The following is a 26,998-nucleotide window of genomic DNA, read 5'->3' as shown; positions in this document are numbered from 1 at the left end:
ACAGCCTACAGTATGTATATTCTAAGCACTGTAAGTCATTAGAGACAAAACCCGCAAAAGGGACAGGTGAAGGGAAGGCATCTCAATACGCAAATGAAGGTATATCAATATTCCCAGCAATCATTCACATCCAGGCTGAATGCTCTCTATCACTCTTGCCTATTAGTCCTTCATCTCCTCCACTACATCACAAATCAACAGGTTCATGCAATGTGGATACATTTCCTTAGTCTGTAATCTTATGTTGCTAAAGGAAGAACTGCATAAACTACATTTTAAAAAGGAAACAAAAGAGAATAATTCAAATACCTCCTCCCCTCAACACTTTCAATATTGAGTATGGCAATAATCTGTATAACGACTACAAAGACAAGTAATATTCAAGTGGGAGCAAGAACGCCTCAATCTGTTGGCGTTAATTCACTGGACATTATCTTGCAATGGTGCTTCAAAGTAAATATAATACAAAGCATAGAATCATAAAATAGTTTAGGTTACAAGGGACCTTTAAAGGCCATCTAGTCCAGCCCCCCGCAAGGAGTAGGGACATCTCCAACCAAATCAGGTTGCTCAGAACCCCGTCCAGCCTGGCCTTGAATGGGGCATTAACCACCTCTCTGGGCAACCTGTTCCAGTGTTTCACCAACTTCATTGTAAAAAATTTTTTCCTTATATCCCATATGAATCTGCCTCCTTCTATTTAAAAAACATTACCTGTCATCCTATTGCAACAGGCCCTTGTAAAGAGTTTCTCCCCATCTTTCTTATAAGCCCCCTTTAGGTACTGGAAGGCTGCAATAAGGTCTTCCTGGAGCCTTCTCTTCTCCAGGCTGAACAGCCCCAATTCTCTCAACCTGTCCTCACAGGACAGGTGCTCCAGCTCTCTGATCATTTTTGTGGCCCTCCTTGGACTCTCTCCAACAGGTCCACATCCTTTTTATGTTGTGGGCTCCAGAACTGGAGGCAGTACTCCAGATGGGGTCTCACAAGAGCGGAGTAGAGGGGAAGAATCATCTCCCTCCACCTGCTGGCCACACTTCATTTGATGCAGCCCAGGATGCGGTTGGCTTTCATGGCTTTTTAAAAAATAACACATTCAATCTCTATCAGGGAAATGGATGAAAAAGCAGTATTTCCATCAGGGGTAGCTAGAAGTCTGTCACGGATGGAGTACTCAACTCTACCATGAAGCTCACAATTTAGAATAATCTGTATGATACCATCTGGTAGTAGAAATATCTAGTATTAGATAGGTTATCAGGTTCTTTTTTTTTCCTGGTGTTCTACTGCAGCCTTCTGCCTGGGCATTAGGACATGACTAGGGATAGTATCAGGAAATATGCAGTACAGTATAAAATAACCAGAAGTTATCATTTTCCATAAGACTTTTGATTATATTCTATGTTTAAACACCAAGAAATCAGAAAATAATTTCACCTTACTCTTTCCATACAGTTCGTTAAATCCCATATTTTTTGATTCAACATTAGGATAGGTTATTTGCCTTGTTATTCTATGTAGACTGAAGAAATTCCAAGCAACAGCATTTTAAAACCATAAATTTGACACATCTGGAAGAAGTATTTTTAAATGCTTATAAATTTGAGGAGGAGATGCAAAATACTCTGCTAGTTGCCTTGAAAATTCAGCATGTCTTTTCAAGGATTGGTTGTAATGAAATAAAAATGCTTAAAGAAATTATAGGAATCCACTAAAAGAAAAATGTTTCACTTGTAATATTATACCCTTTGCATTTATTAGGATATATGTTTATTAAGATTTTATGGTGGTTGCAATGTTGATCATTAGAAATGTTTTATCTGTGTTAGACCGTTAAGTTGCCTAACATTGCCTTCCTTTCCTGAGAAGACACAATACATGTTACTAACTCAGTTAAGATTTCACTGAAGTTCACAGGTTAGTGTAAACTAGTGAAAAAAAAAAACAAACACAACAATCAAATGTTCTCACAGCACAGTAGCTGCAGTATAATACAGTTTACTCAAAAAATCTTTTCTGTATTGTTGTTCCTGTATTAGCTTTTCCCAGAGAAAAAGTGTGGCTATTACTGTTAATTCAACAAGGCTCTGAATTGTTTAGTGCGCATGCAGAAACTCTTGCTCCTTTCGTGAAGTTTCACTGTGCTAATCCCCTTGGAATGCAGCATTTATCACCTACTAAACAAGTGTAAAATATTTCAGTCCAAGAGGATTATCACCGCTGTCTTCCTCTCCTCTCTACTGGAGCAGAAGAGGAGAGGGAGGGATGGTAGGCAGAGCGATTCACCAGCTACAAAAGCAAAAAACAAGTAATTACAAGAACATTCCTAAGTAATTTTGTCCAGTTGTCTTTGTTCCTCAGTTTTCTGTTGTGGATTTTTTTTTTTTTCATTTTAAGAGGCTAATATTTTCAAGCAACAAACCAAAACCTGTCCTATTTCCTAGAAACAAAAAAGCAGAGGAACCATAGCTGAAACTACAGCTCTAACACTGTCAGTGTAAAACATACTGGAGGAAAGTACTCTTTACTTGAAGAAGCTGTGACAGTCATTCACACCTCATACAACCTCTCCGGCAGCCCCTTTCCTTCTTCTCAATTTTATTCATTATTTTTTTATGCAAATGAACAGAACTGAATACAGTAGTTAATACTGGGGTTCACCATGTTTTTTGGCAGTAGTGAGGTATTCCCTTGCCCAGTGATCTGCTCCTTTCCTAGCAAGTCTTAACATTGCTTTGTCACTGCTGAGTTGATGTTTTCAGAGAAGTAGTCACATAATAGATGTTTTTCCTAAATGGTAACAGCTAATTTAGAGCCTATCACTGTACACTTATTATCAGGGCCAAACTGTCCTATCAGTGCTACTTCGTAAAATACAAACATTGCAAGATCAGTTTGCAATTCTACCCAGCCAACTCTGACTAACCTGAAACTCTGTGTATACTCAGCTGTTTCTCTCACCTCACTTTACTCCTCACTTTTGCTTGACAAATGTTGAATATTCTGATGGAGCAAAGGTTCTAGCACAAATCCTGCTAGGATCCATTGGCCAGTTCTTCCCTTGTGAAAATTATTTTTTTGTTTTCTGTCTTTAGTTCCTGATATGCTTATTGATTATCAAGTAATATTTTACTATAAAAAAAAAGAAGAAAAAGATAAATTAGCAGTATTTACTGATAGAACATTATAGTAAAATCCCTGGCTTTCTATCTTATTACATTTGCACCACTGGAGATGACATTACTCTCAGGATGTTGCTCTTTCCCACAGAAAGCCCTCAGGTCTCCTGGAGGGCTAGCTGTAGGTGGAAGACACACTAGGCTGAAAAACAATCATTTTTCTGATAGACTTTGCTTTACTGACCATTGTGATGAATTGTCTAATGCTTAAATGTTTGTGATTGCTAAATGTCCCATCATATTTTTGTTAAATCAGAGAGGTGTTGGCCTCTGTGTTAAGGTAGATGACTGGAAGGATTTAATCACATACTCTTCTTTTCTGGGGGGGTAGGATATCCATTTTCTCTTATTCTCTGACCTAAAAACAATTACTCATGCCTCCACCTTCAGTTACTGCTATGGTTCAGCTATGGATGATGTGATTCCTACATTTATTGTTTAAAAATTTATTTTGGATACTTCAAAATGTAAAGTCATGCCTAAAGAGAAATAAGACTTCTTTTTTTCCCTGAGATTCTTATTTTGAAAGTCAGCTGTACTTCATTTAATGCCATAGGAATGACTGTTAAAGTTTCTTTACTCAAAGTGATTTCCCATAGTTTTTGTCAAGGACAATCTTCTTTTCTATAGCAAAATATGACACCTTAAATTATGACAAACAGAAATTTCAGTGCATCAGTATTAATTTAAATACTTTGTAGTTAATCTTCATGATTAACCCAGAATATTTGTTTTAGGAACCTAGAATATTGTACAAATCTTTAGCTTGCATAATCCCCAAAGTAAATATAATTTAAGAGATATATGAATAACCTTTAAGCAATTGTCACTGAATTTCTAAAAGAAACTTGTTCACTTTATCATTTTCCTTTTCCCCATTTCCTCCATGCCACAAAAAAAAAAAAAAAGAAACATAGGTGTAGGGATTCATTCAAACTGGCAGACTGTATCATGACCAGTTTTTATCTTTAATTAAGTGGGTGAGTATACTATTTCCAGAATAATATTGTTCATATGGCTTCTGTAACATCAAACCTAAGGATAACTAATAAAAGAAGGTAGAGTTACAGCTGTGTTCAGTTAACATAGAACAGATTGAATTGAATTGCTGATCTGTTCTCCAGGTCTGTTTTCCAGATCTGTTCACCCAAAACCCAGATAAAAGAAATCATTACAAGGGTTCTGCCACACATTTCCTAGCAATATTTTTTCACTGACTGTTGTGAATTGGTGATTTAAACCCAAGAAAATATAATTTTAAGAAATGTAGATATGCAATTTTCAGGAACTCTGAAGTTCTTTAGTTTTTTTTTAACAGTGATTTTTCAGGATAGCTCTTTTTCTTTTTTTTTTTTTTTCCCCAAAGGATACAGAAAGAAGAAGTAAAAGTAGCTAATGTTGTTTTTGTTTTTCCTTATCTTTCAGATTACTCTCACCAGGTTCTTAAGGAAAGCAAATGTCTGGTAGCTTGGAAAGTCAATATGCCAAATAGACTCATATAATGAATTACTGAAATCAGTAAAAAGAAAAATAACTTTGAACCAAACTGGCTGTCAGTCATTAAGTGGTGAAGTGAACAGTTTCTAATGAAAGAATGTTGGGTTTTTTCTCCTGTAAAAGTCTATTAAAATTTTAAATATACAAGTATGATAATCATAGTCATCACAAAAGTTAGCAGAAGAAAGGTTAAATGTATTGATGACTAGTTGTCTTGTTAGCAATAGGCTGTAATTTCACTGAGGAAGGGAACATTTCATACATGTGTCCTGGTTTTGGCAGGGATGGAGTTAACTATTCCTCTCAGTAGCTGGTATGTTTTGGATTTTGTGTGTGAAGAATGTTGATAAACACCCTGATGATACCAGTTGTTGTGAATAAGACCAAGGACACCGTCCTGCTTTCCAAGTCTCGCTAATTTGCAGATGCAGGAAGCTGGGAGAAAGACAGACAGCATAATTGACCAAAACTGGCCAAAGAGAGTATTCCATGCCATAAACGTCATGCTCATGGGGGCAGGCGAGGGTGGGTATCTGCCTTCCTGACATCCATCTTTCCTGCTCGTTTTGCTGGCATCGTTTCCTCTACCTTGCTGGCTCCCTTTTGCTCCTTTGCTTGCTGCTCGGTTTTGTTTCCATGATCGCTGCTCGGAACGGGCTGTATCGGTCATTGGGACATCGGGTGGTGAGAAAACACATATTGTTCACTTTGTATATTTTTAATATCCTTATATTCTGTTATTATTGTAGTTTTCCCTTTTTATTTTAGTAAATTATCTTTATCTCAACCCACGAGTTCTCCTTCCTTCCCAATTCTCTCCCCCATCCCCCTGGGGAGGGGGAGGGTGAGCGAGAAACTGTGTGGTGATTCGGGCTAAACCATCACAACATGGGAAAACTTAATGGGATCCATTTCTATGAGCAAGGCTTCAAGTAATTCCACAATATGAACAGGACCACACATGGTGAACAATCAGAGCAAGGCATCTCCGCTAGCACTGTGATGCACTTGAGGAATAACCTCACTGTGGTGCTGTCCTTTTCAGGCAGGCAGCTGCAATCATCTTTGTTTTACACTGTCAAGAACTGAAAGCAGAAATTGAGGCAGAAACTCTGATTTACAGGAAATTCGGGTCAGAGCTGAAAAATGTACTCAAATCTCCCAAGGTTCAGTCAAATGACTTGAACTACAAAGTTATGTTCCTTTTCTGCAGTTAAATAACTGGCTCATTCAGTGAACAGATGATATTTAATAGATTAATAAATGTTTACTTCTTCATGTACAGATTCAAATCCCTTAACATTTGCACATCTTTTATATTCCAAGTTCACTGAAATATGAAAGCCAAAAACCAAACATAACTCATACCATTACTCATATGTTTATCTGTGTTTTGTGAGGATAAATACCAGTATGTCTTTTTTACTAAATCTAATTTAACAACATTTTGGTGAGGATGGAAATTATCTATGCATGCCTTACATGGTGTCGGTTTAGACACTGAATGCCTGCATGATGCAAGCTCCATAACATGATTTCCATATCAATGAAACTAAAATCTTCTCTTCTATTATGAAATTGTTTTTGATGTGCAGAATTCTCAAGACATCATCATGCTTTTAGGAATAAGACTTGACATTTTGAAAAGCCCTTGAAGAGTCTATGTCAGCTCTTGGCCTCATTTTAGTCAATGGAATAAAAAAACACTCATGCATTGACTTCAATAGGGATATGATTTCACCTGAAGTTTCTACCTAAAAAAAAAAAAAGAAGCAAAAAGTAGAACTAATTAAAAAGCTGAAGGACCAACCACAGAGAATCAGAAAGATTTCTTTTTAGAGTTTTAGAATAGTGAGTCTGTATCCAATCCTGAGGTTCTGTAACAAAATTGCTAATTCGTCAATTCTTGTGTTCTTATGAAATTGTAAGATGAAAAAGACACTTATATGAGTTTTCCTGAGCAGTTCATACTAAAATAAGGTTCCTTCTTCAGCTATGACAGGTGAATTAGCTGTGGTGGTTTTGGGGAGGTGGAGCAATAGACAGGACATATTTGACCTTATTCCAGCTTGTGACACTGGGCTGCATGTCACTTACATGCAAACTGAGAAAATGCATAATGGATGTAAATCAACATGCATTAGCTGCACAGCCAGTTTAAAACTTGTTCTCAAAAAGTATTTACCAGTGTTTGGCTGTTAAGCTGAGAAAAGATTTGAAGTGGAAGATGGGTGTCCACTCCATATTCAACTCAATTAATATTTTCATGAATGATTTGGGTGATAGAATTGAACACTGTTTATATCACGCAGAAGAAGGATACCAAACACTGCAGAGGGCAGGAATGCAATCCAAATGATCTCAGCAAATTAATGAGATGACCCAAGAACAACAAGGTGAATTAAATAAAGAAAAGAGAAAGTACTTCCCATAGGCAGGAGAAATCAGACGGATTGAAAGTAACATTTGGCAAGGTAGCAAAACATGGCAAAGAGAACTGTAGGAGACTGTAACAGTGACTCAGAAATGAGAATCAACACTGTAGTGCTGTGCAAAACCCAGAAAATCTGATTCAGTGAAGCTTAATGGAAGGTTTATAGACAAAATACTAGAGGTCCTATAGGTCTGATTTACTTGATGCTGGTGAGGTCTCAGCTGGAATATCCTATTTTTTTATATATATATTTCATGCTAAAAAAGCTACAGAGTATATGGGAAGAATCTAGAGGAGAACAATAGAATACAAGAGATAGAAAATCCGAGTAAAAAAGAAATATGAAATAATGTATCTAATTTGCCTAGAGAAGAGAGAAAAAAAGAACAATCAGCATGATAAATGTCTTTGAACATGTAGATGGTATAATAAAGAAAATGTTTGCCCTTCCTGTTCAGGAAAGGTCAAAGATATTCAGTAAAAAAATTTTGGTTGGATACTACAAAAAACTTCCCGCATGCAGAAACAGGCTACTTGGTAATAATATGCAATCCATTTTATTAGTTTATAAGGAAACACTTATCTAACCAAGTGTTAAAGACATATTAAATATTATTATTTATTTATATGTGCAAGAAATATTATAACGAGTTCTCTTGCATCTCTACAGAAACCATGCTAAGGCATATGGAAAATAAGGAGGTGATTTGTGACAGCCAACATGGCTTCACTAAGGGCAAATCATGCCTGACCAATTTGGTGGCCTTCTACTATGGAGTTACAGCAGTGGTGGTTAAGAGAAGAGCAACTGACGTCATTTACCTGGACTTGTGCAAGGCATTTGACACTGTCCCACACAACATTCTTGTCTCTAAACTGGAGAGACATGGATTTGACAGACAGACCACTCAATGGATAAGGAATTGGCTGGATGACCGCACTCAAAGAGTGGTGGTCAACAACTCGATGTCCAGGTGGAGACCGGTGACAAGTGGCATTCTTCAGGGGTTGGTATTGGGACCAGCACTGTTCAACATCTTTGTTGGCGACGTGGACAGTGGGATAGAGTGCACCCTCAGCAAGTTCACCAATGACACCAAGCTGTGTGGTGTGGTTGACACGCTGGAGGGAAGTCATGCCATCCAGAGGGACCTTGACAGGCTGGAGATGTGTGCCTGTGAGAATCTCATGAAGTTCAACAAGGCCAAGTGCATGGTCCTGCACACAGGTCGAGGCAATCTCAAGCACAAATATAGGCTGGGAAGAGAATGGATTGAGAGCAGCCCTGCGGATAAGGACTTAAGGCTGTTGGCTGGTGAGAAGCCAACATGAGCTCGCAATGCACACTTGCAGTCCACAAAGCCAATCGCATTCTGGGCTGCATCAAAAGAAGCATGGCCAGCAGGTCAAGGGAGGTGATTCACCCCCTCTATTCTGCTCTCGTGAGACCCCATCTGGAGTACTGTGTCCAGCTCTGGAGCCCCCAGCATAAGGACGTGGAACTGTTGGAGGGAGTCCAGAGGAGGGCCATGAAGATGATCAGAGGACTGGAGCATCTCTCCTATGAAGAGAGGTTGAGAGAGTTGGGGCTGTTGAGCCTGGAGAAGAGAAGGCTTCAGGGAGACCTCATAGCGGCCTTCCAGTATCTAAAAGGTGCCTATAAGAAAGCTGGGGAGGGAATTTTGTCAAGGACGTGCAAGGATAGGAGAAGTGGTAATGGTTTTAAACGGGAAGAGGATAAGTTTATATTAGACATAAGGAAGAAATTTTTTACTGTAAGAGTGATGAGGCACTGGAACAGGTTGCCCAGAGAAGCTATGGATGGCCCGTCACTGGAAGTGTTCAAGGCCAGCTTGGATGGGGCCTTGAGCGACCTGGTCTATAGTAATTTAGCATCAAAGAGATGCAAAAGAGATAGGACATTCTGGACTCATGGGTATATCTTTCTAAATACATTAGGAACACATGAATATGTAATTTGCTTATAGGTTTTCTTTTTCATTTTCATTGTAATGATAAAGTAAATCATCATCGCAAAGGACTTTATAATTAACATAGTGCCACGTAACTGTCTATGTTTAAAATACAGTAATTCAATATTTCTACTGTTTAATATTTAATTCTAAAAATGTAAAAGAAAATATTTATTTGCTCAAGGACTTACATATTCAGCAGCTTCCCTTTCCCCGCTTTTTTTACCTTATCTAACATGTACCACGAAGGTCATCACAAAGAAAATACTACAGAAAAGAAACAGCTATTAATAAAAATATATCTTTAAATTTTTAAGTAGGCTGAATATATACCCTTCGCTCAGTATCAGAAATCTTCAGATCAGATCTTTTGCTTTGAATTTTTTATACAGTCTTTCCATTTTTCTTGTTATGAGTGTCTTCTACAGTATCGATCAATACAGAGCCACAAATTCTTGACATTGCTCTTTGCTTTGAAGTGTGCACTTACTTCATTTGCCTTTTTAAGGATATCAGTTTTTTAAATTCAACTATTCTATGCTCTGAACCGAAAACCCAAATGCTTATTATTCATTTGCATGTTGGTATGGCTTTTTGTAGAAGGTTTTCAAAATGGACACCCATTGTTTCATGGATATGGTAGGCAGGTTTTCAATTTATTTCATGTGCAGCATCACTGGCTTACTCTGGAACAAAATGATAATCAATGAATGAGGAGAACCAAATAAACTATGCAACCCCAACTGAAAACATGAAGCAGTTTTTCAGTATGTTTATAAATGAAAACTCTACTATTGCCATTCTTTATCTTTTTCTTGAAGGCAAATCAATAAATGCAAGATTTTCAAAAAAGCATGAAGATTTTTTTGCTAGAACTCAAACCCCATTGTCAGAAAAGACTAACGGACTAAACACTCAAAGTCCAATTTAAATGCAATTTAGGCTCCATGTCACCAGATTTTTAAATATATTAGGATCTTGGTGTTAAAGGAAGACATCCCATTGCGCTTAACCACCACGAATTCAATGGGTGATAAACACGTAGGGTTGGATTCAGTTCATTTAACTTTAGCTGTCTAGAAGTCAGGTATCTACTCTGAGCTATGTTGGTAGTCTAGGCAGAGAAACAGGGATCTCCAAAGTATGTTTCAGCCCATCACCACTTGCATCAGGCAAGTGTCTAGGAAACCACAGGAAGTATAAAAAGGTGGGGTGAAGAGACTGAAGAATTACACATGGAAAGTGGCATGGGAGGGTAGCAGCACACATTGGCATGTTCTGCTGAGATGGTGCTGAAGACTCGTCTTTGGCCTCTGGACTCACAGTGGCTTGCTGGTTTCCTTGAGTCTGTGTTTTCATGCTTAAAACCCACCATCTTAAATAAATAGCAGATTATTTGAAAATAATTTTTAGGATTTGAGTTATCAAAGACCTTAGATATATGTGAAATAACACTCTACTTACATGACATTTTCTACTTATGTTTGTAATATTTTTGCACTCTCTCTCCCTATGAGATGTGGAAGAGGTACTACTTAATACTTATCAACTTTGAAAGCATGCTTCTTTATGACAGAAAACAAAGGAGTACTTTTAACACAGCACATGATATCATTGTAAAAAATTATATTACTTTTTCTATTTTCTTTTTAATCGACACGTTTGTTCTTGTGAAAAACAACTGAAAACATTGTCTAAAGCTAAACAGAATCGGTACAGGAATAAAAAAAAATTCCCATGTAAGCTCTCTCAACAAATTTTAGTCTTCAGTGACTTTTCATACAAAGGCAACTCTCCTCTGCAGAATCTATCATTAATGCTACATACTGTGACACAGACAAACAGCCTTTAATGCTAAGTTAAAGATTGCTACACTCATTTTCACTTTGAGACCCAAATTAGGATAAGTACTATTGTCTCCTGGAGATGTTTTGCCAGAAATGTAACATCAAAATTAAGTCTCCATAGTCTGTTATAAGCTCCTGCTCTCACTACGTGGAAACATTTCTTGAAAGAATCCCAATTACTTCAGATTTGTACTTTACACTATTTCCAAGAGTGAAAACCCAAGAGTCTGGCAATTATCATTATATTTTCATTCCTGAAGCAGGTTGTATATGCTAATGAAGAGAAAAAACCTAATTACATAGTATCATAGTCTGTTGTTACTAAGCGCTCCTGTAACCTCTTCTTCCAAACAGCTGTCTGAGCTCGTAACTTTTTCCTTTATTAAAAATTAAAACCACAGAATTCAGGAAGGCAAACACAACAGCCAGAAGTTGTAGTTTTAGAAAACATCTCATGCTTTGAACCCATGTTTGTCGACTATGAAAAACGCATGGTTAGAAGCTCAAAAGCTTTCTGATTCTACACAAAGTATGCTGTATTGTATATCCTTGTGCTGAGCTGGAACTACTTATGGGATTGAAATACTTTAAACCGTTCTCAAAGGCACTGATAGTACTTGGGAAGTAGAACAGGAACTATTCAAGACAGAATAACTAAAAGAAAATGTGATATTTTTGTAAATGTTAATCAGGCACCCATAACACAAGAAAACATCCGATGAAACAAAAAAAAAAGTAAAATAAACATGAGCTAAGAACGGTGGTTTTTTTTTTTTTTTTTGTAGAATTCATGCCTATAAGGATAAAGAAATAAAAAAAAAAATAAATAAAAAGAGTCAGACACAGAATGGTATATACCTGCTGTCAAATAAAATGGAAAACATTGACTAAAAAAAAAGTATGTATGTATGTGTATGTTTGTTTCTCAATAAAAGCAAGTGGTTATTTCTCCAGGCTGAAGGAGAAGCTTTTTCAATGGAGGAATTTCTTTCAGTATTGCCCATGACAGTGTTTCTTACATGGTCATTTGAACACCCAGGATTAACTGCAGATGGGTACATACTAATGTTCACAGACAACCCATGGTACCAATTTTTACATTATTCTTATGTGAATACTTATGCAAATAGTTTATATACTGTATATATGCAATATATGTAAAAATATTTCATTAAAATGCATATTATGATGTCATATGCAACATATGAAAGAAAAAACACATTTACACAAACATGATATTAAATATTCTAATGAGGAAAAAAAGGTTTAAAAAAATTCCCTTAAGTCAAACTTTAAGATAAACAAATATGTTCCAAGTGCTTAACTTCTCCACCTAATGCAAATCAATCCCCATCCTTGCTGCTGTAGGACAGATGTCTTGTCCTTGGGTTTTAAGACCATCTGTAGGAGCACAACAAATCACCACAGGTGCATGTGGCTGCAATGGGCAGTGAAGTACAGAATGTATATTCTGTAAGTGGCAGTTAAAGAGAAATACCTAAACGAAACTGCATTCTAATACAGTGTTTTCCCATACTTCCAAAGCAAAATAAAACTTGTCAGTTTAGCCAAAACCAGCTAGAATACATTTGGATGTGGTAAGCATCAGAGGAATGAGACAGTGATGAGCAGAGCCAAGATTAAAAAAAGTGTTCAGCTTTAACAAGCTGAGGGAGGAAAAGAGAGGAGTGACAAATACAACATTGCCAAGTAAACAGAGAAAACGGAAGACGGGGATTGCTTTGCACATCTGATTGGAAGTCATAGACAGAACCCTTATATAAGTAGGGAGAGTCCTTCACTTTTAATATATGGTCAAAAGCCTGACAAGTCCCACTTTTTTTTTTTTTCATCTGAGTAGTGAATTATGTCTCAATTACCTGCAGAGGAGGAACTGTTGGTTTTTTTTTTTTTTTTTTTTCACATAGTTTTGAACACTCTGATCTTACTCTCCCTCTACATTGCAAACAGCAGTTTTTCTATAAAAGAGTTCATTGGCAGTTTAAAGATACTGGTGAGATACTCAGACACAGCACGTTACTGATCACCTCATTATTGCTGAATTAGCCAACTATTGTAGGGAGGAAGAAAAATAGCCTTAGTTACACTGTGGCCTGCTGAAGAACAGGCTTTTAGCATGAAACCCACAATAAACCACACTTTTGTTCAATTCGCAAGGTTATTTAATCAATCAAACCCTACCCTCAAAACACAGAATCCAATTTCTACCCAAACAGGTGTTTGCGGTAGTCTGATAAGTGGGATATAATGCCATAGTACAGCATGAATACTCCTGAATAGATAGGATGCCCCTTAAAATTGATGTCATTGAAATAGCAGCAGCAAGTTTGAAAACATCAGCACTAGAGTGAACTCATACTCTGGGGATAAATTCACAAAGGTAATAATCGAGTTTAGTGGGTTATTAGAAAAGGAGATAAAATATTTTTCATAGCTAGTCCTTCATTCTGAGCACATGGAATCAACAAAACAAAACAAGCTGAGAGTGTGCTGTCAGCTGCAGCGTGATAGCACTGAAGTAAATGAGGATTTGCCGGAAAACAATTTTTCTGGTTAATTATGGACAATTAATAAACATTCATCATTTAATCCTACAGTTATCAAAGTTGACATTAGTTAATTCACTTACCCATTGTCATAGCTTAACCCCAGTCAGCAATCGAATACTACACAGCCACTCATTCAACGCCCCCATCCCCAAGTGGGATGGGGGAGAGAATCAGGAAGAAAGGAAAACTCATGGGCTGAGATGAAGACAGTTTACTAGAACAGCTGATTCCAGAGCCTAATTTAAACACCCATAGGAAAGATCCTGTCTATGAGAGGCATAGACAACTCCCCAGAAAAGCTGTCATCACAAACGTGCATTGTGTACCTGTGATCTTCTGAGCTTCACTGGAAATAAATTTATCTTCTGATTTTTCATTTTAAGCAAAATCAACAGTTTTTCCCCTAGTGCCTTAAACAATTGGTGAAATGCTAGCAATGGTGCACTATAGCATTCAGAAGTGATACCCTTCCAGAGGGGGATGAGGAAATGCTGCCCAACCAAAAGTAGGGCTTTGTGTTGCTTGCCTATCCATCCTCACATGGATGAGAAACATGGGGGAAACATGATGAGAAAGTTGAGAAAATCCAGACTTCATGAAGAATTTCAAAGATATAACACTGGTTTGCATTCTCCCTGCAGTCTCCTATTTGTTGGTTCCCACTTCTTATTGTTTCATCACATACTAAGACTACACACTACTTAGGACAGGCCTTATTTATATTACGTGTATCTAGGGTTCATAGTGTAATGGCACCCTGATATCAAATTGGGGCCACTAGATGGTACTGCAATATAATTAATAAATATTAAAAAGTAATCTCATAAATAAATATTTATCTGCAATATCTTGCCTGTAGCAGTTGAAAGACTTGCAGAAATATTCATACATTGCCTCCAGATATACACTAAAACCTCCACGTAACTACAAGATATGCAATTGCAAGGCATATGCTAAAATATGTGCTTAACAATCCTAGCAGTATAACTAAGGTACTTAATACATATATACACACATATATGATATCTATATACATGTACACACATATGTAAGTTTTAATATGGCATTATCATTTGATCAGTTACTACACTTACTCATGATGTGTTCCTGTATTCAGTGCATAACTATTAGATTATGGGAAAAGTGTGCATACATAAATCAATATGCAGATGCATGCTTATTCATGAACTCAACATAAAAACATATTCCAGAATTTTAAAAGATAAACTTTGTACAATAAACAAAATCTATACAACCATATTTCATATTTTTCTATATTTTGAATGATTTCCTATCACAATTTGCTTCACCATGAAAGAGACGAAAGAACTCCACTTTTATCTGAATGTTTTCCACCATATGCTATGTCTACAGTAATAAACAGTTTAAATTTTATAATCAGTTATCTTCTAGCTGGTAAAGGTTTAAATCTTGAGGTTTAAAAATTGCTGCAAAATGAAATTATCTGAAACCATAAGCATGCTTAATAGTATCTACCCATGCAACTACCCTCAAAATAACCTAACACTGCTGGTTGTCAGCACTATTTTCGATTTTCATCTGTTAGATATATGATCAAGCATGTCACATCTGCCCTGAGTAATAAAAGTGAAAAAATAAAGTCATTTACTTAAAACATTCTGATAGCTATTTATCTGAAAACACTGGTCAGATTTACCACTTAAAGGCATTTACCTACAAAGTTAACCAGATGCTTTGAGTTGAAAACTAATTTAATTTCTCTGTTATCTTAACAGGACATCTGTTGAAACAACATCCAAGGAAGGTAATACGTTCAAAATTAAACATCCTGCAGGTTGTTTTATTAGAGTATGTGCAACATTGACATTTAACTGTTAATGACCACTACCTTACAAAAAATAATTAGTAAATGTGGAATCAAAGTAGTATAATGATTATACTAATGGCCATGAAGTACTGTAGAATGAATGTGTAACTGATGTGAGTTCAGTCTTGTTGCCAAGTTCATTGCTTTGTTACAAGTTGTTGAGTTCACTGAAGATGGATGACTCATTTCTTTTGCTTCCTTCTTTCATGAGCTTCATCTAGGTATCTAACTGCCCCTTTAAAATCAGAGTATATTAGTTGCATAAAATGTTTAGCACTCATAGCCTGTATGTTTTTTAAGTATCATGAGTGACAAGCTATGCAAATCATATCCTGAAGTAATTTGCATTATTGCAGTTAATTTGCATATGGATATAAACTGCACTTCAGAGCAACCAGGAATCAATCCAAGCAGTGGTATACAAAAGTCAGACACATAGTGTTGTGTACTTGCCTCTGTTGGGATATTCAAGTGGAAAAATACTACAATTTCTGGTTGTTCCTTATAACTTTACTACATGGGACGGTGGGGACAAATTGGAACATTTACCCATTCCATTTAGCCTTCCATTTCACCCCATCAGCAATGCAGAGTTGACATTAATTTGCCTGTTGGCAGGGAGTGCTACAACCATTGCTGCCTCTTCATCTTCCCGTTAGTGTCATCCAATGGAAAAAGAAAAGACAAGGGACGGACTGCACTACAGCCACTAGAAGTCAGATATATCTGGCTAATCTTGAACTATCATCTCAGGTCATCAAGGGAAAGGTGGACTTATCAGTGATGAAAAGTTACTAATGCATGAACGCCAGCTGTGGGTGGATTTCTAAACTGCTCATTTCCTCCTTAGGATCTTTTGCATCAGATGCTCTCCCATAGTCCACCTTGGTTGCTGAGCCTAACTGGAGGCAGGAGAATGAACTAAACATATCCTGAAGTTCCTTCTGGCCTTACTTCATCATGAACCATGACTATGAGTATGAAAACATTGATTCTAATCACAGTGTACATTGGCAGTTGGGGAATCCTACTTACATGATTTCTTACATTTGTCTTTATTACTCTGCTTTCATGATGTGGACAATAGTCATACTTGCAGTTCAGCTACAGAGTGGGCAATACTTGCAGATAACAAAACAGTAGCGAGCTCTCTGGCTAAACCTTCATTTCTCCAGTAGTTCCTCTGCACTCTAAGAGCTGTCTTTCTCCCGAGGGGTATTCTCCAGAAATGCCATCATATTAATAGCCTTCCTCCTGCTCCCTGTCAGTTACTGGGGAGCCTTCACCAAGTTTTGGTTAACCTTCCTGATTCATACTTACCTCAGTAGGAAAGGGGAAGAGTTACACGTTTTCAGCATCTTATTTGACTGCAAGGTTTATAGGCAATGTTTTCAATACTTCCCTAAATACAATATCAAGCAACTTAAATGTTGATATAAACTGAATTGTCTTTGAATTAAAGGATTCTAATTATTTTTGAACATGTCATTACTTCCAGAGAACAAGGATAAACTTAATCTTTCCATATATTACATATGATACTATATAGCTTTACATATATCACAGAATCATAGAAAGCTTTGGGTTGGAAGGGATTTTAAAGGTCATCTAGTCCAACCCCCCTGCAAGAAGCAGGGACATCCTTGACTAGATCAGGTTGCTCAGAGCCCGGTCCAACCTGGCCTTGAATGTTTCCAGGGATGGGGCATCCACCACCTCTCTGGGCAACCTGTGCCAGTGTTCCACCACCCTCATGGTAATTTTTTTTTTCCTTATGTTTAGTCTAAATCTACCCTCTTTTAGTTTAAAACCATTACCCTTTGTCCTACAGGCCCTGCTAAAAAGTTTCTGCCCATCTTTCTTACAGGCCCCCTTTAAGTACTGGAAGGCTGCTATAAGGTGTCCCTGGAGCCTTCTCTTCTCCAGGCTGAAAAACTCCAGCTCTCTCAGCCTGTCCTTACAGGAGAGGAGCTCCAGCTCTCTGATCCTCTTTGTGGCCCTCCTCTGGACTTGCTCCAACAGGTCCACATCCTTCTTATGTTGGGGGCTCCAGAGTTGGACACAGTATTCCAGGTGGGGTCTCACCAGAGTGGTGTACACCCTTCATTTTTCTTCCATAGTAAAGCATGTACAATCATGAAAAGTGAATTGATTTATTACATGATAATTAGCTTTTGGCTTGTGAGGTGCAACAAACTGTGTGTGGTCGGAAATAGGAATTCAACTACAGAAAGGACAAAAAGAAAGCTCAACTTCAGTTAAAAGTCTGAAGGAGGTGTTAGAAAAGACTCTTCTCAGAGGTACACAGTTAAAGGACAAAAGGCAATGTCACAGATTGCAGCAATGGAAATTTCAACTGCAAGTCAGGAATTTTTTTTTTCACAATTAGAGTGGTTAAGAACTAGAGAGGTTATGAAATTTCCATCCTTGGAGACTTTTAAAACTTGTCTGGATAAAACTCTGATCTAACATTGAAGTTAATGCTGCTTTGAGTAAAAGACTGGATTAAGTGACCTTGAGAGGTCTCTTCCAACATGAATTAGTTTATGATTTTGTTCTGAGTTACCTTAGATTTGTAGATATTTCGATTGGGTAGACAAAAATGTGTAATATTTGATTTCCCTTAAAACTTCCCCAGAAAAAAATCTGATTACATATTTTTCTTTAGTTTCCAGTTTAATAGCTACAATACATTCAGTTCTTTGTATCATATTTAATAATTTCAGTTTTAAATAAGCATATTTTTTTAATTATTCCTGTTCTTTCATGTTCCCCCTGTTGAAGGACAATATAGGAAAGGAATTAACCTCATTTGAATGCAAATAGCAATTTGGCTTTTAAAGAACAGTAGCTTGCAACTCAAGTCTGTAGAATGAGTGCTAAAGTAATGAGGAACTGCGTTTTAACTACACACAGTGAGCTGTATACATACTGTTGCTAGGCGCCACGGTTCTCTGCACAAGCTTTCATAGTATTATTCCACATGTTTTCAGGGCAGAGTTGAAGTACAGGATTTACTTGTATGAAGTATGGAAATTAATTACATAATGGTCAATGAGGAGAAAACAAAACATGTAATGGCCACATATGGTAAGAAAAGCGCTTTTTTTCATTGTCCCTTTACTAAGCTTTTCCTCACTGCTGCAATACAAGGAATAAGATCCAGGATGGCAGCCTCACTCAATTCCCAAACCTGATTAATCTCTAAAATAGGACATGCCGTACAGAGATTAAGGAGAGGATCATGAAAAAGAAAAAAAATACAGTTGTGACTGCATAATTAAAAGCTGTATAAAAATGAATGTACAGAGAGCTAAATCATGCTTATACAAGTAACCTTAATTCTGGTATTTCTTGGTAGTGGAGTGTTTGACTTTCAAACATCTAATTTTTGTGTCAAAAGATAAAAGTACAACTTTATGATTTAATATATTAAAAGTAACCTTTGTGTGGTATTAGATATAAATAAGGAAGATGTTAAGAATGTCACACAAATAGAAATTGAGTCAGTTTTGACAGTTAAAGTGAGATTTTTTTGTAAGTGTATTTTTGGTCCCATTCACATAGTACTGTAGGTTGTAGGGACTACAGCAAAGCAATACCAGAGGTCAGCCAGGCAGCAGTGAGAGGAGAGCTCTTGTATCTGGTCACACAAGTAGGTTTGCATGCAAGGAGAACCAAAAGTACTAGCACAAGGCTGGGATTATGTGCAGCAAGGGCTGCTTTGGACCCTGAATCCCAGCAGGTCCTCCTCCTCCAGCTCTCCAAATCCAGCCTCTTGATTTCCAATAACTGAGAGTAGCACCATCTCCACACTCCCACAATTGTGATGGGTCCATTGCAACCTCAGTCATGGATTTTTTTTTGCAGTGAAAAAATGTCTACTCATTTTTAAACTAAAAATAGGAGTTTGATAGTTGTTATTCTACTTCCGTTCTGCTTCTGGGATCCTTAGGCATCATTAGGGGAGTCTTTTAAATGCCTTGAAGCAAGAGTACTGTTCTTCATTACATGAGCATCTGCAGCACTCTTTCTACTGAGGGTCTTTATTTAGAGGTTGCAGCTGAATCCCATACAAGTAAATGGGAAGTTTTGTCTGAAAAAGAAAGTAAAAAATGCCAAACAGACTGTTAACTTTTTGTTGGGTTTGGGGGGCTTTCTTTTTTTGTTCCAAGGTCTCTAAATCTAGTTCCTTATGTTCTTTCTTGATATATTTAAGCAAATCATTGAAATATTAGTTTCTCAGAGATTCTTTCTATTATGTTTTCCTTTTTGTTTCACTAGTGTACTTCAGATGTGCCTCATTCATGACAAGAGGTTATGCTTTTCGTATACTACACTTGCTTAGCTATAGGCCAAAATAAATATTCCCACTCCTGAAACCTTAAAGTCCTACTTATACTGAGTATGGCACTCACCAGCAAGCAAAACAACACACAGACTAATTAAATATTATTGAAGAGTAATACTGAAAAGTAAGCCTGAGAAGTGGGTTTTCCAGGCATTCATTCACAGATCCACATAACAAGTGATTGTGCTTCCTCTTTGCTACAAACCTTTGCTACAAAGCCATAAATATCCCAGCTTGCTGTGAAAGAGTTTCAGCAAAGACAGCCATGCCTCAAGGACAGAAAATACCTATGTGATGTCATTTTTTCCACAAGATATATATGATTGTAATGGTATACAATGCAAACAGATTTGCACTGCAGTTCAGTAATAATTCTTGAGCCTCCTCAGTCTCTTAGACATGATTATCCCATTGTTCTAAAAATCTCTGAGTTTTTGCAGGCCTGTTTCAGTGTAATAAAAAGCTGTAAAAATGTCATGACCTCCACCCCCACAACTGAAATAAAAAAGGTGAAGCCAGCAAGCCTTTTGTAATAAGGTATATTAACAATTGAAATACATCCTCTCTATTGTATCAGCAGGTGATGATGGAAAAATTGATGTACGTACACACAGAATAAAAGCTGTTCTCAAAACTTTTAAAAAAGCCTTTCTTTCATTTTATTTGGTAGAAAGCTATAAATTACACATATAAAAATAAACTGTACCCAGTTGAACTATTATTAGGCTGTAATTTTAACCTATCAATTCCTAAAGCCATGCTGTGCAGGATCCTCTCTCATAGTTTACAACCTCAGAGGCATCCCTCTGGTACTTACCTAAAGGTTATTTTTTCTTCTCTATTTAGAACCTATTCAGACCTAAAGAATTTTTCAAGGTTCTATGTGCTATTCCAAACACAAAAAAATTGCACAGGTGTATCATTACAGATTTGAAGTTGCAGTTATTCCCAGATGAAAATACAAATAATAAAGAAGATTCAGCACAAGACGTATGAACATGACTGAGAGCCATAAAACTTAAAATGATCCATTTTGTAACATACCTACATATGTAAAACAGTTGGAGCCTCTGAAGTATCTAGGACAGGAGGGTAAGTTTTATCCACCCAAACAGCTGAATATCTTCCCATTAGAGCTATATTTCTAGGCCACGGATTTTGCAGAAGATTTGGTCACGTGACGAAGTTTTGATGTAGCATGCACAGTTGAAAGGGAGAGAAGGCTGATGTCCCATGTGTGAATTAGAGCTTTTGTAGATAATAAGTTGATCTGTACCTATTTCTTAAATCTATTTTCTAGAAACTTTTCCTTTTCTCCCTCTCTTTACCAATGCTGTTGGTCTGACAACCAGCTGAAGTGGAAGGAATATACTTTACTGGATAATATCACTGGAACAAATAATACCTCTAAAGACCAAATAAAAAAAATGTAACTGCATCCAAATACAAGCCTGAACCATATGGTTGGTTAGGAAACACTCTAGATGACACAGCCCTAGACTTCAGAAAAAAAAAAAAATTGGTTCCAGGTTTAGATACTGGTTTTGGCCCATCTTTATTCAAGTAGCACTTACTTAGTATTCTTAAGCTGATTTTATATTAATTAAAATACAGTGCTCAAACAGTTACTTCTGCATTCTCTCTTCCTTCCCATTCCCTTTCACTTTCCCAGACAAGATAAACATCCCAATATTAACAAGTTTAGGAATGCAGCTGGATGAAACAAGCAGGTGCGAAGAGGGTGGACTGGGTTGAGTGTAGTTGTACAACAGGTGCCAGGTTTGTTACATACATTAGTTCACAGGAAGCATTTTAACCACATAAAAGATAATATATGCAAGTTCTTTTAGTTATTATGTTTTTGCCAAGCTTTTAATGAGAGTGGGCTTGTCTGGAGGTATAAAACCCAGAAAGTGTAACATTTTACCTGTAGAAAATTACTTTACACCCTCAGGAAATGAAATTCTGATCCTTTTGAAGTCTGCATCTTTTGAAGAAACAGAATACATAGGATGAAAAATCCCAGTCTCTAGTATTTTTTTGTACTTTGGGAGTGATTTCAGAGAAAATACAGGTAAGGAAATATTTTTGCCTCATTTATTCTTTCTCTAATTGTGTTTAACTTTCTGCATCATAACATATCAGTAACTCACAAAGGATCAGAGAATTACATCTGTAATTTACAGTTGGACCAAACTCCCTTTAATCAGGAACGACAATTAAATATCTAAGTCAAGAAGAGAATGTGATCTCTTTCACATGTGGGACTCTCCTTGATGGTCAGTTCACACCACTGTGAGTATAACTCAGCACGGACAGCAATATTGAGACTCAGTTGAAGCTAATTACTTTAACAAAATAATTTGTTACCACTGCTAATCTTTTATCCCACAAATTGCCAGCCTTCTGAGAATGCCTTAGAAAGTAGGAATTTTGTTTTGAGAAGTTGGTTTGAGCCCATTACCAGCTGCCACTCTATGTTATCACTTGCAGTCTCAATAAAAACCCTATAAATACATCCTTCTTAGGAAAATGTATTTTTCCTATGGATTTTGACTGTGTATAAGTGTTCAATCATAACATTCCTACCAGAATCACAAAGTTAAAAAACACTGCTGTAGCCAAATAGTAATCTATTGTGGCACCTCAGTTTACATTTTAATGTGATGAAAGACACCTTGTTTTACAATTATTATGCTGTGCTATAAGACCTCTGAAAGGAATCCAGCTAAGTAACAGCAAGCTATATAGCACAAAAAATATTTGTTTACCCTTGAGATGGCAATCTTCTGTATTCATGAAATCACTAATTAATGCCTTTCATAGAGGTGAAGTTTACATTGTAGAATTACTGAGGGGGCAAAAGAGGTAATTTTATTTTAAAACATATATACCATTATCGTTTAAAACATATATACCATTATACCATTATATTCATCAGAAGGCATATGCCCATTACTGCCTAGATTAAACGTTTCTAACATACCCAGAATACTCCAAATTTCCATCATACTACCCTCATTCTAATAACACTAAGAGGATGAGTAAAATAGAACACAGCCTTTCGACTGGGGCATGTTGACACAGTGCTGATGGCTTAAATTTATCCAATGATAAATTACCTTTGAAAGGTCCCCAGCCTCCAAATAGAAGCAGATAACAAACACGTTCCATGTAACCCAAAGGACCAGCCAGACAGCATACTGCAGGGAGGAAGAGAGAAACACAGCATTAATAATTTCACAATCAACTGAGTTAAACTTAGTTCATTAGACCATTAGTTCAATTCAAGACAAAACCAGATTATAAATACGGTGCATATGAATAAAAGTGTTACATATAAAAGCAAACCAAGAATAAAATCTTCCCTTTCACAGACACAATTTAGAGTGACCTAGTAAGTACTCAGTCACACCATAAAATCTGTATCCAGGAAAAAAAGTTGATAGATCTGATTTGAATTTGAACTAATCTGGATCTCTTATTGTAGTTCAAATGGGGAATACTGCAATATCAAGAGAGGCATGTAATATTAATTATATATGAGAAGTGCAGAGCTGTTTATTCAAATGGTTATTCAAATATAACCTATCAAATAACAAAGTCTAATTGAAGTAGGAGCTGGATTCTGCAACACTTTGGATGTAGTCTCAAGAAACTAAAACCTATATATAGGTTATTTTGCAGTATTTCTACAAAATATAGAGGGATTTGGTCATGACAGCTGCCTCTGTCAATATATTTTGTGACATTCCAAAGCATGGTTCATAATTATTCAACACCCTCAGGGGCAGACTGTATTTTAAATTGCAATTTTTGAGGGGTTTGTTTTGTTTTATTTTATTTTACAGTGTACAGGAGAAGTGTTCATGCTTAAGCGATATCTGTCCATTGGTGGTTGCCAAATGTCTTATTCACATATTTGATGTGAGTAATGGAGTACATGTTTTCTCTCCTTCTGTCCACTACTTTGCTTCCTTTTTGGTATTCATAAGACCTTATGTGCTAGGACTGGAAACTACATTTCCCTGCTGTAATGCTGGAGGATCTTGTATAATAAAGTTTGACCTGCTGTTGCTACTCTTATCTAATGTTTATGCCTGAGAACTTCCCTTGACAAATTATTCCATCATCTAATAAATCTTAGAATCTACAACTGTTTTTCTAATGGCTGTGGTAGCTATCTTATGGTTGTCCACAATTCAATTCTGCATGTTTGCTGATTTCATTCCACAGACCCATGGTGCTGTATGTGTGTGAAACACAACAGAGACATGACCTTATACCTTACTTGTTATAGCTGAGGGCCGTTTCTTTCTTTTACATCACCAACCCCTTCCTCTCAAGTATTTACAGACTTACTCTTCCTATTTTGTTGTCTTCTCTCCAAACTGTACTGATTCATTTTTGTTAAACTACTTTTCCAGATCAGAAAGTTTTCTGCACACCTCTGTATTATATCACCTTCTGAATAAGCAATCTTTTAGACTGTACACTGTCCATGCTTTACAAAAAAAAATACGTGACAAACCATTTTTTGTCATGAATGACTATCTCATTCTCTAAACTCAGTAACAACCTGTAGAATTCAGGATTCTTCCTGCTTTTTTTTTTTTTTTAAGTGTTTTTTTGTATCAGATTGTCTATCATTCAACATGTCATTTTCTACTTAAACCTCTAGATGCTGTGAAAAGAACACAATTCAGTCCTTTCTCAGGAGATCTAAAGTGAGACTATATCCAACATGAATAAAATTTCTGCCTGTTCCAATTTCTTGTTTTTATAGATAACCAAATAATTGTCAACCAGCCTACCTATCAGGTAGACCACGTAGAGATTTTAAAGAATTATGATAAATATTGTTTTGATCTAACGGAAGCTAAGATAGTTTTAAAGGTTTGAATTGCTTAACACAGAAGTAACAAGGTACAGATTACATATACTTTATAGGACAGCTCTTTCTGGTCCATAGATCTGGTCACAGATCACAGATATATTTAGGTCAGGAGGGACCTGCTGGAGGTCACCTGGTCCAATCTCTGCTCAAAGCATGACCAGCATAGATCAAATTGTGCAGGGATTTGCCCAGCTGAAGTCTGAATATCTCCAGGGATGGCGATTTCATGGCCTCTCTAATGCATATCTACTCTTTGAGCATAGGCTGCTTGTAAAACTTTGGAATATAGGAACTTAATTCAGATGCCTGGTCTTAACACACGCTTTTTTTTTTTCAAACCCAACTCCGAGACATTAAATATATTGAGCATTACATTTTCCTGCAGTTTGCTCACCGTATATGTGGTTTTGCATGTAATAAGAAGTGTTATAACGACAAGAACAAGAGAAGAAAACATTAATTTAGATTCAGTAATCTTAATATGGTGGGTTTTTTCCTAACTTTGCAGCATTTTAACTTGCCAGTTTTTGCCAATTATCTTACATTTCAATGTTATATACAAGTATACATATAGTCTGATGGAGTTAATACAAGTATTCCTTCTCACACATGAAGATAATTGGATGTCTCACAGTGAAAATTCTAAATACTGCATTTAGACTGATTTCCCAAACAATTACACTTAAGCAGTAAAATTCATATGCAGTGTCTATTCCCTTGAAATAACTTCTGTGTTCCTGAGAAATTTTAAGTAACTGGAGAAAAGACTAGAAAATTCAAAGATATTTTTTTTTCACAAAAGTTTCAGGAAAATAGGCCTACAAATGGAAGAGAAACTCTGTAATGTCCTCATACACAGAAAGACTTACAAGATAATCTTTTATCAGTCAACATGAAAAAAAATGTAGGAGAGAACTACTGAAAACTAGGTTTCACTGGATCAACTGTTCATGGCACAACTTACCACTTTGCATGTAAGCAACAGCTGATTAAAAACCTTCCTGTGCACAGCACATCCAGCAAAACACTCCAAGGCACTTTGGAGCTGCTTGTCCCCGCAGAGAGCCTTATGCTTACACAAAGAAGTTAAACTTCTCTTTTCCGTTGTCTAGTCTATTACCAAAAAAATGAAAAATTTATCTGACTTTTTGATACACTGTTTTAACAAGCATCTGCTGTTACTGGACTACAGATAAGGTTTTAAAATGTATTTTTAAAGTATTTTTTAAACTACTTCCTTTTGAAATGTTATATTAAGTGTTTGCTGCCTGAATTCTGCGGATAAACATAATTATCTTGAAATACAAGGATGCTTCTGCTTCCCACTGCTTCTTATTTGAGATGCTTCAGATCTAGCACATCTCTTATCTCTGGATCACATGCAGTCATAAATGCCTCTTGTTGTCTATGTGCTTCAGCAAATCGTTGCGGAAATCCAGCTCTGAAGGTCTGTGACAAGGAACAAATCCCTCTGGTACTCTCTATTATATGTATCTAATTAGAAACACATTTTATAAGTGTTCTTCAAAGGGCTATAGCTGTATTTTTTTCTCATATGTGGGAGTTCAATACAGCTGCATTATCCGACAAAAGCTACCACAAGGCTACAGCAGTCACATATCAACAAGACAAGAACTTTGACGAGCACACACTTGACCAAGCAGGAGATACTGACAGGAGGCACAGCAATGACAACACAGCTTATTATTTTTATGGAAAGCCACACTGGAAAGAGGTATAACTGGAAGGTTAAGACTGAAGATTCAGATACTTACTATTTTGCAGAATTGTAGCCAATTAATAAAAGTTACTTTTTTTTTTGGTAAAATTAATTGTATAAATACAGCTCCTATATGTCAGAATACACATACTACTCTTCAAGTACACGCAAATTTATAACCCTCTACAAAGAACTGTGAGAGGAATTACCTACTTTATGATCTATTAATATTGTGTAGTTACAGATTCGAAAATTTGCTATGAACCATCACAAATTAATACAGGATGTCTTTTTTCTTGGGAAACGGGAAACAAAAATATTAAAATACCTGGAATAGTACTAAGAATTCATACACTCCTATTCACACTTCTTTAAGTCACAGTATCTCCGTTTTACCAATAGAGAAACTGAAGGCCAAAGAAATTAAATAACTAGACTTAATTACACCGTCCAATAGAAAAATGATCACAAAGCCACAAGAACCAAAGGTCCAGGTAGCCCACTACCACCTTTGATATAAACCTGGTCACCAGAGCTCACATCTAATACTCCTGTCACTTTGCCTCAGGGAGAAATATGTCACATAACTTTCAAGTATAGTGAGCAACTCTGATAGCTGTGAGTATTTAAAATTTAAGCATTTTTTCCACAGAACTTTACATGCATTTCTCTTGCTCCCAA

The 26,998-nt window shown here is 36.6% G+C and overlaps 1 protein-coding gene across 2 annotated transcripts in view; it reads right to left on the bottom strand.

Annotated features, from left to right (window-relative positions):
* The window catches only part of NKAIN2 (sodium/potassium transporting ATPase interacting 2), a 557,924-nt gene that overhangs the window by 236,210 nt on the left and 294,716 nt on the right, over positions 1-26,998 (bottom strand). For both annotated transcript variants that reach the window (XM_086744415.1, XM_086744414.1), the window contains exon 3: positions 22,823-22,903. In XM_086744415.1, the coding sequence (XP_086600541.1) occupies positions 22,823-22,903 (81 nt within the window). The remainder of the gene's footprint in view (positions 1-22,822; positions 22,904-26,998) is intronic.

Source organism: Chlamydotis macqueenii, chromosome 3, assembly GCF_036417535.1.
Source record: "Chlamydotis macqueenii isolate bChlMac1 chromosome 3, bChlMac1.mat, whole genome shotgun sequence".
NCBI lineage: Eukaryota > Metazoa > Chordata > Aves > Otidiformes > Otididae > Chlamydotis > Chlamydotis macqueenii.
Note: the sequence above shows the minus strand (reverse complement) of the source record. Positions and strands in the feature narration are given on the sequence as shown.